General features: G+C 45.9%; 1 protein-coding gene across 2 annotated transcripts in view; it reads right to left on the reverse strand.

Moving 5' to 3' along the window:
* HSF2BP (heat shock transcription factor 2 binding protein) overlaps positions 1-15533 on the reverse strand; it is a 116527-nt gene that overhangs the window by 57615 nt on the left and 43379 nt on the right. For both annotated transcript variants that reach the window (XM_033232617.1, XM_033232618.1), the window contains one exon: positions 14628-14745. In XM_033232617.1, coding sequence (XP_033088508.1) covers positions 14628-14745 — 118 coding nt within the window. The remainder of the gene's footprint in view (positions 1-14627; positions 14746-15533) is intronic.

The following is a 15533-nucleotide window of genomic DNA, read 5'->3' on the forward strand; positions in this document are numbered from 1 at the left end:
GAGTCAGTAAAGGTAAAAGTGACAACTTGACCACCTTATTCTTTATCTTGAAAGAAAATATAACTTGTAACCTACGAGTAACAGAATAAACACACCCAGTACTTCAAAACAAACTAGCAATAAAAATAAGCAAGAAAAAGGAGTATCTGTGAAGTTCACTGCCCAGAAACAAGCCAGTCAGTCATGGTAAACTGACCAAAATCTAAGAGCGCCAAATTAGCACCATAAAGTAATTCTACAGTACAATAAGTAATAAAATTCCTACAAAAGACTGCATGTAATTTGAGAAAGCAACTGGCACAGCAATACTACATTTTTAGACCAAATTATTCTTGACAGAAACTTAAGAGGTCTACCAATTTTTCATTAGACAGAGTACAGTAACTAATGACCTAATAGACTTAGATTCTGTGCCTCTTTCCTCAGTCAAGTTAGAACCTAAAAACTTGTGGTCTATACCATGTCATCCTCAAATGTCTGTATGTTAATTCGTATATATTATGTTACAATGAAGACATACAAAAGGATATAAAGAATAATACCACACTCACCCCCTGATTAAGAAAGAAACCTATAACCAGAGTTGAATTCCCTCTGTGAACGCCACCCAAAGGTGTGCTTCAGGGAGGGGTAACCACAGCTACGTCTGATATTTAAACTAGCCATGCACTGCTAATACTTTAGGTGCAGAATCATTTTTCTTTGTATGTCTGCATCAACAGCAGCATACTGCAGGCAACCTTCCACACCATGGCGAGATCCGTTTATGTTGATTTCTACAGCTCCAACCTATTTCCACTGATATATGCCAACTCTTTAATTAATCACAATTTATTTATCTATTCTCCAGCTTATAGACATTTAGGTAACTTCCTAGTTTGTGCTATTATAAACACCACTGCTATCACATTTTCTGTACAAGCATCCCGGTGTCCTATGGAAAACATTCTCTGAAGTACATATGCAGACAGGGACTCTGTCCTCGGCATGTGCAGACATAGCCTCCACAGACGCAGGCCAGCTGGCTCCACGTGCCCTCCAGCAGCACATGGACAGGTGTAAGCTTCACTGTAGCTTCACGTCCAATCGGAAGCTTGTAATCATCAGACTGTGATTTTTTTCAATGAGAGGCACTGAAAAGGCATCTTATGGGTTATAATTTGCTTTCCACTGATTACTATGGAGAGCAAGAATCTTTCTCGTGTTTATGAAGCTGTTGCGTGTTTTAATCTGTAAATTTCCTGATTTTCTCTTTTGCCTATTTGTGTATTTGGTTATTTGCCTTTTCCTTACTGAAAAGGCCAAATAAGCAAATTACTTAGTTATACGAGTTTTTTTTAATGTACACAGAATGACCAAACTAGACAGGGTAAAACCCAAAAATGCCTTTCAGAAGAGCTGATGTTCACAGTACCATCTACCAATTTATAACTCAACAGAGACCAATTCAGTGGCGGGTAAGCACACTGTAGCTGAAAGCTGTACCACCTGGAAATAATACACATTAGTTCATAGGCCCCACATGACTTCCAGATATTGACTTTTGTTAATATCTGGAAATGATGAGGACTCTAAACTTAGGAATTTGAATGTTATCTAGATAGAGTTTGTCTTGAAAACATACTTCCTTCGTCAGAACAATTAATGGTAATGCAATGTCTTAAAATTATCTTACAAGATTCCTGATGATAACTTTCCTATCTAGAATTACTAAAGCTTTGACTGGAAACTGTTTAGAAACTCCGTCATGTTTGAAGATTTCTTTTCAGCCAATACGTACGTGAAAAAGGGACTGGGCCACCAAAACGCACAGTAACACTCTGTAGAACTTTTAATAACAAACAAGGGAGAACCACACCCAGAAAGTGGCGATTTGCTCTCACTCATCACGTAACATTTACTGAGCATTTTCTTTGTCCTGGACTGGAGGCTCTCCAGAAGTTTACAGGAAATGGGAGACAGACAAACAAAGCAACCAGTGAACCAAGTGTCGTACAAGCTTTACAGCTTCCTCTCCACACTTAGTTCTAAAAGGCTGCTGTTGTCTTAAGACATTTTGTGGAAACACTTCTGGAAGCATCTTTGAAAAATACAATCTGCACTGTGACTATTTCGGAAGAATTCTTTGGAAAACAGGAGCTTGTGGGTGGCTCTGCCCTGCAGACGCAGCCACACATCTACTCCACAGAGAGGCAGGACAATACCATCACCCTGATTTGCCCACAAAGGTGAGCTGGTTTTCCTGCAGAGCTCACAGCTGCTTCTGAAATCAACTGCACAAAGAACCCAGAAACTTCTCACAAGCCATATTCTCACTGATGACATCCTACTGGTGACACCTGGGGAAGATGCTGGGCGAGGATAAACCAATAGTAACTTCAAGAAACAGGAACCGTATAGAGCCCAAACTCCAAGAGGCATTTCTGTAACCCTCCACCCTGTGCCTGGATGAGACAACCTTGCTGAGCCACTGTTGTCCCACACATGCCAAATACTCCCCGGCCCCTGACAGTGAAATGCACTATGTCAGTTACCTTGGCTTAGTAAAAGTAGAGGTGGTCTCACCATAGACACTGCACCCCAACTGCAAATCCAGGGAGAGTGTCATCCTGAGAACCAAGTGACCATTTAGGAATGTGGGTAGCTCCCGCCCTGGAGGCCTCTCTCCTCACTCCAGGTGAAGAACCACCTTAAACTCTGGGCCTTCCGCCATCCCCTTCAATAACACCTCCAGCAGGTCCGACCTGAGGAGCCACTAGCAAAGATGTGAAAAGGCCTTTCATAGCCTACTCAACAAGGACTGGTAAAATCACAGGCAGCATGGGCACTGAGGAAAAAAAATAACCTGGCCTCCACAAGGAAGTACAAAAAAAAGGGAGGGAAACTTTAAAGGCTGGAGAAATCCACAAATCTAATATAAAAAATAATAATAATTGCAGTTGCCTAAGTGTTACCAAGTATCAAGGCGAATGGAAACACCAGGGTCACGTGGCAGCAGTGGAGAAACAGCCACAGAAAGGAGACTTTGGGCCCTCCACACGCAGCTCAGTGCCAGGACAGCACTCAGGGCCCCCCGCAATCCAAGGTCCGGGCACAGCACAAATCCTGCCCACATCAGGCCCTGGGAGCACAAGCCTGGGTGAGCAGTGGCCGGAGGTGAAGGAAATGGACTGAGGTGGTGATGATGTGGGACGCTCCTGACATGTGTCATCCCATGGCTGAATGACTAAGGAGAAACACACAGAGAAGAAACAGACAGGACCCCGCCGGGGACATGCCACCAGCTGACTGCACTGAACTGCCCCAGCCTTGGCTGACAGAGCTCACCCTGCACACAGTTCTGTCAAGTGGTCATTTCCAGCAGACAGCTGAGAGGTTGATGGGAATGGGGAAAATAACCCGTGAGGTATGGCTGTCAAGATTGAAAAGCTACGACCACTACAATCAACAGAATCCAGCCAGCCTGCTGGCAGCACCAACCACCTTGAGGGGTCTCCAAGGTCAGCTGGTGTGTCTGGCCACCATATGCTGGAAGTTCCTAGATTTGGAGAGTAACAAACATGGCCTTCATTAAAAAGGTAGATGAACTAGCAACAGCCTGAACCCATATGGCTGGGGAGGCTATGCCACTGAAAGAACTCACAGAGGCCGAGTCGCAACAATGTCCCAGGTACAACCCTATGAGTGTTTGCCACAAAAGAGATGGACATGTGGCCCAATGGCAGAATCGAGTCTCATCCACCACTGACCTACAGGGCCCACAGGGATTTCAGGTAGAAGCAAAAGGAATACACCATGAGCCAGCTCTGCATTCTGGGAAAATGCAACATGTCATGATAAACCCAGGGTGGCTAGTGGTTTGAAAGGGCAGCCATGGCCTGGGAGACAAAAGGCTGAACAGGAGCCAGTGGAGCGGGAGTGCTAGAAATACTGGAGCAAGAGGTGACAGGCAACAGGGCACATCCCAGAGGAAGGCTCAATACAGAGGCAGGAAGATTACACACACACACCCCACAGCACACACTCCACACCACACACACCAGTCACACACACCCATCACACACATCACACACACCACACCACACACACGTTACACACACCTGTCGCACACATCACACACACCACGCCACACACACCAGTCACACACACCGGTCACACCACACACCACTCACATCACACACCACACACAACACACCCACCACACACACACCACACAGCACGTGCACCTTACGTACACACCACATACACACCACCATAAACACACCACACATACCACACACACACATCATACGCCACACACCACACACACACACCACAATCATACACCACACACACACCACCATAAACACACCACACATACCACACACAAACACACACATCATACACCACACACACACACCGCACACTGCACCACACACATACCACACCCCACACCATACACACACCCCACATACCACACACTGCACACACACACACCACACGCACCTCTCCACACACACACCATACGCACACCACTCGCACACTGTGCACCACACCACACGCTGCACACACACCACACACCGTACACACATCACACACACCACTCTACACACACATCACACACGCCACACACATCACACCACATACCACACACATCACACACGCCACACACACCACACACCACACACACTACACATCACACACCACACACACACCAGACACCACACACACACCACACATCACACACACACCACACACACATCACACACACCACACACACACACACACACACCACACACACACCAGCTGACTGCACTAACTGCCCCAGCCTTGGCTGACAGAGCCCACACCCACACCACACACCACACACACCACACACCCACATCACACACCACACACACATATCACACACCACAGATCACACACACACCACACACACCACACCCCACACACCATACACAACACACCAGCTGACTGCACCAACTGCCCCAGCATTGACTGAGCCCACAAACACACATCACCCACCTAACACACACACCACACACCACACACACACCACACACACCCACATTCCCCACACACCCCACGCACACTCCAACACACATACACCCCCACACCCCCACACGCCACACACACACACACCACACACGCCCACACATATCCCCCCACACACCTTCCACACACACACGTACCCCATACCCTCTACATATACATACACACCACAAACATCCCCCAACATACACATACCACACACACACATCCCCCTCATACAGCCACACACACCAAGCATACCACACCCACATCTCCCCCTACACACAAAATACACACATCCCAATCCCCCATAGTCCCACATATACAGACACACCACAGTCACACACATCACATGACACCCCCCTCCCCGACCATATATACACACACACCACACACATTCCCTCACACTCACACCATAAACATGCCCCAAACACATACACACAATACACACCAGACACCCCAAAAAACACCCACATACACATACACCACACACAAAATACATCCCAACCCCCCAACCCCCCCCACATACACACACCCACACCCACACCATACACACACACATCCAGGCCATATGTTCCTCTGACATGTAAAAGGAAAAAGCAAAAGTGAGTGGAATAAACAAGGGAGGGCCAAGCTGCGGTGGCCAAACTCACACCCTTGACTCTGTATGGCAGGAAGTAAAGCTGCCTGCTGGGACACCCACCTGCAGAGGAAGAGCAGAGCAGGGAGGCCGTGAGGGTCACACCCGAGGTCTGCCTCCACCACTGTGGAAACGAGTGGGAGATAAGTAAGGACATAGAGGAGGATCCCAGGGTGCTGGAAACCAGGAGAAATGACGAGAGTCCATGCACACAAGAAAGCTTCTTCCCAAACCTCGCTAAGCAGCCCCAGTGTAGGAACAGAGAAGGAGGATGGCTGGGCTGGTCCAAGGTTGAAAGCATCAGGAAATGTGATGGACACTGGGGCTGGGTGAGCTAGTGGGAGGGGAGGCCATGGAGGCAATGGTGTCAGCAGGAGGAAGGAGGAGGAGCAGGAGATCTTGCAGTTTAGAGGGAACAATGGTAGGAAAAGGAGGCAAGGAGGAAAGGAGGTACTGCCTGAGTGCTACAGCAGTGTTTACCAGACAGTCCACCTGATGACCATGTGCAGGGTCTGGCCCAAGGCAGACTACTGCCACAGTGAAGGGCACAGCAAATCTTGGGAGCTGAGAAAGGCATGTGACCTTGAAATTAGATTGTTGAATGAATCACCCCTAAACATGTTCAAGTCATTCAAGATAGCGGGAAATGGGGAGGGGGACACCAACAAGCCAGTACTCGGTGAACAAGGGAAATACCTGGGTGGTCAGAAAAGTGCAGTGATGAGAAAGGCTGGATGTGAAGAGAGCCAACTGGTTGCTTGAATTTTCAAGGAGGAAAAATTTTTGTATGAGATTGGAAGAGAAAGAGCCTTCTAAAGAGCATTCTGGGACATTTCATTAAAAATAAAAATGGGCAGCTAGAAGAAACACATCCCCTAAGAACTGGAATAAGACAGAGATATCCACTCTTACCGCACCTATTCAACACAGAACTGAAGGCCAGGTGTGGTGGCTCGCACTCGTAGTCCCAGCACTTTTGGAAGAGCCAAGGAAGGCAGATTACTTGAGCTCAGGAGTTCGAGACCAGCCTGCACAACATGGTAAAACCCTGTCTCTACAAAAAAATACAGCAATTAGTCAGGTGTGATGGCACACACCTGTAGTCCCAGCTACTCAGGATGCTCAGGCAGGAGAATCGCTTGAGATCAGGAGGTCGAGGCTGCAGTGAGTCGTGGTCATGCCACTGCACCACAGCCTGGGTAAAAGAGTGAGATCCTGTCTCAAAAAAACAAAAAAAAAGGTTCAAGCCGAGAGCCAAATCAAGAATACAATCCTATTTACAGCAGCCACACACACACACACACACACACAAAACCTAGGAATACATCTAACCAAGGAGGTGAAAGATCTCTTCAAGAAGAACTACGAAACACTGCTGAAAGAAGTATCATAGATGGCACAACTGGAAAAACCTTCCATGTTCATGGACTGGAAGAATCAATATCATGAAAATGTCCATACTGCCCAAAGCAATCTACAGATTCAATGCTATTGCTATTAAATTGCCAACATCATTTTCATAGAATTAGAATAAACTCTTCTAAAATTCTTATAGAACCAAAAAAGAGCCCAAATAGCCAAAGCAACCCTAAGAAAAAAGAACAAAGCCAGAGCCATCACATTGCCCATCTTCAAACTATACTACCAGGCTACACTAACTAAAAGAGCATGACATTGGTACAAAAATAAACACATAGACCAATGAAACAGAATACAGAACCCAGAAATTAAAGCTGCACACCTACAGCCAATTGATCTTTGACAAAATTGACAAAAATAAGCAATGAGGAAAGGACTCCCTGTTCAATAAATGGTGCTGGGAAAAATGGCTAACCATATGCATACAAATGAAACTGGACCCCTACCTCTAACCACAGATAAAAATTAACTCAAGATGGACTAAGGACTTAAATGTAAGACCTCAAACTATAAAAGTCCTAGAACAAAATCTAGGAAATAGTCTTCTGGACATTGGGCTAGGCAAATAATTTGACTAAGTCCTCAAAAGCAATTGCAACAAAACCAAAAATTGACAGTTGGGACCTAATTAAACTAAAGAACTTCTCCATAGCAAAAGAAACTATCAACAGAGTAAACAGACAACCTACAGAATGGGAGAAAATATTCACAAACTATGGATCCAACAAAAGTCTAATATCCAGAATCTATAGGGAAGTTAAGTTAAACAAATCAACAAGAAAAAAACACATAACCTCATTAAAAAGCGGGCACAGAGCAAGAACAGACACTTCTTTTTTTTTTTTTTTTTGAGACGGAGTCTCGCTCTGTCGCCCAGGCTGGAGTGCAGTGGCCGGATCTCAGCTCACTGCAAGCTCCGCCTCCCGGGTTCACGCCATTCTCCTGCCTCAGCCTCCCGAGTAGCTGGGACTACAGGCGCCCGCCACCTCACCTGGCTAGTTTTTTGTATTTTTTAGTAGAGACGGGGTTTCACCGTGTTAGCCAGGATGGTCTCGATCTCCTGACCTCGTGATCCGCCCGTCTCGGCCTCCCAAAGTGCTGGGATTACAGGCTTGAGCCACCGCACCCGGCCAAGAACAGACACTTCTTAAAAGAAGACATATAAGCAGCCAACAAAACAAGAAAAAAAAAATGCCCAACATCACTAGTCATCAGGGAAACGCAAATCAAAACCACAATGAGATACCATCTCACAACAGTCAGAATGGCTCTTATTAGAAAGTCAAAAAACAACATGTTGGCAAAACTATGGAAAAAAAGGAACTCTTATACACTGTTGGTGGGAATGTAAATTAATTCAGCACCTATGGAAAGCAGTTTGGAGATTTCTCAAAGAACTAAAAATAGACCTAGCATTCAACCCAGCAATCCCATTACTTGGTAAATAGCCAAAGGAAAATAAAATTATTCCACCAAAAAGACACCTGCCCTTATATGTTTATCACAACACTGCTCACAATAGCAAAGATAAGTGGTGATTCATGCCTGAAACCCCAGCACTTTGGGAGGCTGGGGTGAAAGGATCACTTGAGTCCAGGAGTTCAAGACTAGCCTGGACAAGAAAGTGAGACTGCTATGGCTACCAAAAAAAAAAAAAAAATTTGGCCGGGCGCGGTGGCTCAAGCCTGTAATCCCAGCACTTTGGGAGGCCGAGACGGGTGGATCACGAGGTCAGGAGATCGAGACCATCCTGGCTAACACGGTGAAACCCCGTTTCTACTAAAGAATACAAAAAAATTAGCGGGGCGAGGTGGTGGGCGCCTGTAGTCCCAGCTACTCGGGAGGCTGAGGCAGGAGAATGGCGGGAACCCGGGAGGCGGAGCTTGCAGTGAGCTGAGATCCGGCCACTGCACTCCAGCCTGGGCGGCAGAGCGAGACTCCGTCTCAAAAAAAAAAAAAAAAAAAAAAAAAAATTTAAATTAGCCAGGTGTTATGTCACATGCCTGTAATCCCAGGTACCCAGGTACTTGGGAGGCTGAGGCAGAAGGACTGCTTGAGCCCAGGAGTTTCAGACTGCAGTGAGATAAGACAGCACCACTGCATTCCAGTGTGGATGGAACAGCCAGACCCTGTCTCAAAAAACAAAACTAAACAAAACAAAAATAGCAAAGGCATAGAATCAACCGAGGTGTCCATCAACAGTGGACTGGATAAAGAAAATGTGGGTACATACAAGTCATGGAATACTACGCAGGCAGAAAAAAAAGAACAACACCATGTCCTTTGTAGCAACATTTATTCTAAATGAACTAATCCAGAAGTAGAAAACCAAATATTGCATGTTCTCACTTGTAAGTGGGAGTTAAACCCTTGGTATACATGGACATAAAGATGGGAACAAGAGACACTGAAGACTCCAAAAGGAGAGAAGGAGGGAGAGGAACAAGGACTGAAAAACCTATTGGACACTATGTTTACTATCTGAGTGACAGACTCAATAGAAGCCCAAGCGTCGGCGTCACGGGATATACTCTTGTAACAAACCTGCACATGTATCCCCTAAATTTAAAATTTAAATTTAAATTTTTTTAAAAAATGAGCAACTAGGAAAAAAATAACCCCTATCTCTGGGTCTAAGGTACTAACTGCTGAGAATTAGTGACCTTCGATCACGAAAGTGGCAGTGAAAGTGCAGTTCTCCAGAGAGAGGCAAGCTATACCGAAGGCAGGGGGAGGCCAGGAAGAAAAGAGGCTGATTTATAGCAGGAGAAAGGAGGTCCTGGGGCTCCAGAAGACTCAAGGGTGGGCGTTAGTGAAGCGGGGGAGGTGAAAAGAGGAGATAACAGTGCCTTGGAGATGAGAGTGAGAGGGAACAAGCCATGAGCATGTTGGAAGGCAGCCAAAGATCCCAGCGGGAAGGTCTCTCTCAGGCTGGTGCATGCTGAGATCCCGAGTCAGGATAGAGGCTAAACATGCGGCTTTGCTCAGTGGCCAAACGGAAGACTGCCAAGAAAGTCAGTGAATGGCTCAGAAGGCAATTCTCCCCATTTCCCACTGAAATCAGCAAGAGCTCACCAGGACCCAAAGGCACAAAGCTCCAGGGACTGGAACCAGAGAGGCTAGAAGTGACCCAGCCCTCACACACAGCTTCACCTTGGAAGCTGAAGGGGGACTTTAGCTGGCCCATAAATATGGACCTTGTACAGACCACAGAAACAAAAGAGGCAATGAATTAGTATCCAGAACACACAACTACAGCACATCACTAAGAAAAATGCAGCCCAACAGGAAAGTGGGCACAAGACACAGACGGGCGACTCAAAGGAAAAACTGGAATGGTACAAACATGTGAAGAGTCTCAACCTCACTGGCGATCTACACCTGCAGGAAGGGAGAGAAGGACAAAGACACACAGATGTAGGCAAATGATAAAAATACTCTTCAAGGCCAGGTGCAGGGGCTCACGCCGTAATCCCAACACTCTGGGAGGCCAAGGAAGGTGGATCACTTGAGCTTAGGAGTTTGAGACCAGCCTGGGCAACAAGGTGAGACCCTGTCTCTACAAAAAATACAAAAAAAAAGGCCAGGCACGGTGGTTCACGCCTGTAATCCCAGCACTTTGGGAGGCCGAGGGGGGCGGATCACGAGGTCAGGAGACCAAGACCATCCTGGCTAACATAATGAAACCCCATCTCTACTAAAAATACAAAACATTAGCCGGGCATGGTGGCGGGCGCCTGTAGTCCCAGCTACTCTGGAGGCTGAGGCAGGAGAATGGCAGGAACCCAGGAGGCGGAGCTTGCAGTGAGCCGAGATCATGCCACTGCACTCCAGCCTGGGCGACAGAGCGAGACTGCATCTCAAAAAAAAAAAAAAATTAGCTGGGCATGGTGGCATGATGAGTAGCTGGGACCCCAGTTACTCAGGAGGCTCAGATAGGAGGATCACTTGAGCCCCAGAGGTCGGGGCTACAGTGAGCCATGATTGCACCACTGCACTCCAGCCTGGGTGACACAGCAAGACCCGGTCTCTCACCTTCTTCCCCCCCGCACCTCTCTCTCTCTCCATATATATATATATATATATTTTTTTTTTTCTTTAGAGGAATATAATAAACAGTGAAGTGCTGACAAGGACGTGGGAAACACAAATAGTGACATGGTGCAGGTAGAAATGTACACTATGGTGACCAATTTGGCAGTATCTTATCAAACTGAAAATGTCCATGTCCTACTTCTCAAATCTTTCTTCTGGGAAAACTCCTAGAGGAACTCTCAGACAGGTTAGCAAATACTTTATCAAGGATGTTCACTACAGCATTGTATTTGTCAAGTAAAACCTTCAAGTCAGGGAAGGATAATCCAAATATTACATCTCCTTTGATGCAAGGTACTTAAAAGGAATGAACTAGATAGATCCACAAGCACTTTGTAAAATTATACCCCCAAACAAAACCCTCCACGCCAGCCTGGACAACATGGAGAGACCCAGTCTCTACAAAAAAATTGTTTTTAATTTGGCCAGGCATGGTGGCTCACGCCTATAACACCAGCATTTTGGGAGGCCAAGGCAGGTGGATCACAAGGCTAGGAGATCAAGATCATCCTGCCTAACACAGTGAAACCCCATCTCTACTAAAAAAATAAAAATAAATAAAAAATTAGCCAGGTGTGGTGGCGGACGCCTGTAGTCCCAGCTACTTGGGAGGCTGAGGCAGGAGAACAGCGTGAACCCGGAAGGTGGAGCTTGCAGTGAGCCGAGATCGCACCACTGCACTCCAGCCTAGGTGACAGAGCAAGACTCCATCTCAAAAAAAAAATTTTTTTTTTAATTTAACAATTACTGGCCGGGCGCGGTGGCTCAAGCCTGTAATCCCAGCACTTTGGGAGGCCGAGACGGGTGGATCACGAGGTCAGGAGATCGAGACCATCCTGGTCTACACGCTGAAACCCCGTCTCTACTAAAAAATACAAAAAACTAGCCGGGTGAGATGGCGGGCGCCTGTAGTCCCAGCTACTTGGGAGGCTGAGGCAGGAGAATGGCGTAAACCCGGGAGGCGGAGCTTGCAGTGAGCCGAGATCGCGCCACTGCACTCCAGCCTGGGTGACAAAGCTAGACTCCGTCTCAAAAAAAAAAAAAAAAAAAAAAAAACAATTACCAGGCATAGTGGCATGCACCAATGGTCCCAGCTACTCAGGAGGCTGAGCTAGGAGGATAACTTAAGCCTAAGAGGTCAAGGCTGCAGTCAGCCATGTTCACACCACTATGCTCCAGCCTGGGTTACAAAGCAAGACTCTGTCTTTTAAAAAAAAAAAAAAAAAAATTGCATATATGTATATATGTATTATTTATGTATATATATTTGTTAGTACAAAATATTAAAATGGACTAGAAAGCCTGATTCTGGATAAGATGGCCTGAACACACCCTCCATTCTCGCTTCCACTGAACGCAGCTATAAATTCCAAAGAGAATACATGAAGCAGCTATTTGAGGACTCTGAAAAGTAAACAGTAGCAGGCAGATAGGGGAAGATGATGAAAATTTTAAGAACCACTAAACCAGCAGTGAGTTTACCACTTTTTCCTCTAGTGTCCTTGGCCTGGACCCAAGGGAGCTGCAAACCCAGAAGCAGCCCTGAGCCACACAGAGAGCACCAGAAGAAGGTCTCTAGTGAGGCTCAAGGAGTGGGAAAAGAGTCTCCTGCCAGCAACCAAGCACGGTGGCAGTGAGGGCATCCCCCAGGTAACTCAAACGCTGTGAGAAAGGCATTCTTTCCTTACACTTGAAAGCTCTAAGAGCTTCTCAACTCTTGCTGCAGGGCGGGATGAAGGCACAGTTGCAGGCGCTTAGACACAGCAGGGTATATGAAGCCACAGCATTGCAGGTGGGGGACTGAAAAAGGCAGTCCCAGACAACTAAAATGTACCCGAGAGTTAACAGCTCAGAAAAGTGACCCCACAAAGTTGTTTATAAATTCCTGGCCTCATCCCAAGTTGTGCCTGTGTGGATCTGATCATAAATAGCATCTGAAAGACTCTTAACTGAAAATCCAGACCACCCAAGTCTCAGACTGGCCACTGGGCGGCACTCACAAGGGGCAGTTCCAATAGCACTGTAAAGACTCTTAAACAGAACACACTCAAACAGAGAAAAGGCTGGCTGGAATCTGACCCGAAGGGGTTGACTGCCTGTGAAAATATAAACACCAGCGTTTCCCAAGGATTTAGACAAGATGTCCAGGATAAATCCAAATTACTTGGCATATGAAGAAACAGGAAAATCTAAACTGACATGGGAAAAAACAACCAAGAGACACCGAGGCCAGGATGACACAGATGTTGGAAGCACCTGGCACAGACTCGACAGAAGCTCTTACTTTTAAAAAGTGCTCCACAGCAGGGCATTGTGGCACATGCCTGTAGTCCCAGCTACTCAGGAGGCTGCGGTGGAAGGATTACTTGAACGCCTAGGAGTTCGAGGCCAGCCTAGGCAATGTATGTAGAGACTCGGTCTCTTTAAAAAAAAAAAAAATTAAAACATAAAGATGCTCTAAGAACTCAAAGGCAACACTCAGAACGAACGGTGTGAGTGACAGAATCTTACACTGCTCCACTCCCCAAGATTTCCTGCCCTAATCTCTGGGACTATAAATTATCACACGCTGATGATGTCATTGCCTGGAAAGGCGGATTCTGTAGATGTAATTAAGGTACACTGACTCAAGAGTTATCAAAAGGAGTTTATCCAGGTATGCCTAATCTAAACACACAAATCTGTAAGAAGCAGGGTTTTTGCCTTCTTGAAGTAAATTTTTTAACAAAAGAATAAAAGCAGAGAGAGTTTCATCTTGCTGGTAGACGGAGAGGAAGTGTCGGAGACTGGAAACGTGGGAAGGATTCAAAGAGCGACTGTGGCGTGAAGATGGGCCCCTGTGAGAAGCAATGCAAGCTGTCTCCGCAGCTGACCCACAGCTGACCAGCCAGCCGGGAAACAGGGAACTTGGTCCTAGAAACCAAGACACTGGACTCTGCCAGCAACTTCAAAGTGCCCAGAAGCAGATTCCTCCCCCAGAGTCTCTGAAAAGATCCCGCCCTGGAAAACACCTCACTTTTGACCTAGGCAGAGAACCTCTCAAACCCACTCAGACTTCTGACTTACCAAACTATGAAATAATAAATGGTGGTGTTTTAGCCACCAAGTTGGTGATAATTTGTTACATAAAAAATAGAAAACAAATAAAGATTTTAGTACCTGGAAGTGGGGTGCTACCACAACAAATACCTACTTAAATTCATTTTGACATAACCACGAAGTATCATGCGACAGTCTTTGGGACTCACTGATTGCTCTAAGGCAAGAACATTCCTTCCTTAAATTTATTTTCTAAAATGCTATTTAAGAGATAGTATACCCCCTTAACTTCTCCAGTCAATTGATTTCTCCGAGTATTTAGAACTACCACCAAAATGAACTGTGTTTACTTGAAGAGAGGCCCAATCAGCATAGTCTAATTAATATGTACATAGAATTAACTTGTTAACATTATCCACCATACACTTTGAGTTTGGTACACTGTCCTGGCTTCAGGTCTCCCAGAAGCTGCAATATGGTGTCCAAGAGCACCCGGCTTGAATTCACCAAGAATTCACGACCACATGCTATGGCAGCAACATCTGCAACAGAAAATGAAACAAAGCATCAAGATCATGTGACTTCAGAACCTAGAGGATTTTGTGCAGAACAGAGTATTTGTTGCTGTTTTTCTTCCAAAAGACCTAATGAAAACACAGCTGACAACGAGACATATAAAAATGAAACTGCTAGGCATGGTGGTTCACACCTGTAATCCCAACATTTTGAGAGACTGAGGTGGGAGGATTGCTTGAGTCCACAAGTTCAAGACCAGCCTGGGCAACATAGCAAGACCCTATCTCTACAAAAAATTTAAAAATTAGCTGGGCATGGTGTGTGCACCTGTAGTCCTAGTTATTCAGGAGGTGGAGGCAGAAGGATTGCTTGAGCCCAGGAGGTAGAGGCTGCAGTGAGCCATGATCACACCACTGCACTCCAGCCTGGGTGACAGAGCAAAGTTCTGTCTCAAAAAAAAAAAAAAAAAAAGTATTATAACAAAAGTGACAGCCCAGAAAGAATCACTGACAACCACAAGAGTTACTGAAATATTAAGTAACGTGCACTGTAATTAGCAAGCACCTAAAGAGTGAAACAGAGCCCTGGAATCTAACCATGTCTGCAGTCACTATGCTCCGAGTGCTGCATTAATCAGCTGTGGGCAGGCAGAGTCCAAACATAAGGTGGGGGCTGACTGTCTTATCTGGGACTGAGGATGTGAAAATTCACTTTTAATAAGATCCCTAATCTGAAAACCCCAAATCCAAAATGCTCCAAAATCTAAAAATTTTTGAGCACTGACAAAGATGCACAAAGGTCATGCTCACAGAGC

The sequence above is a fragment of the Trachypithecus francoisi genome, unplaced genomic scaffold, assembly GCF_009764315.1.
Source record: "Trachypithecus francoisi isolate TF-2019V2 unplaced genomic scaffold, Tfra_2.0 Lachesis_group14, whole genome shotgun sequence".
In the NCBI taxonomy this organism is placed as follows: Eukaryota; Metazoa; Chordata; class Mammalia; order Primates; family Cercopithecidae; genus Trachypithecus; species Trachypithecus francoisi.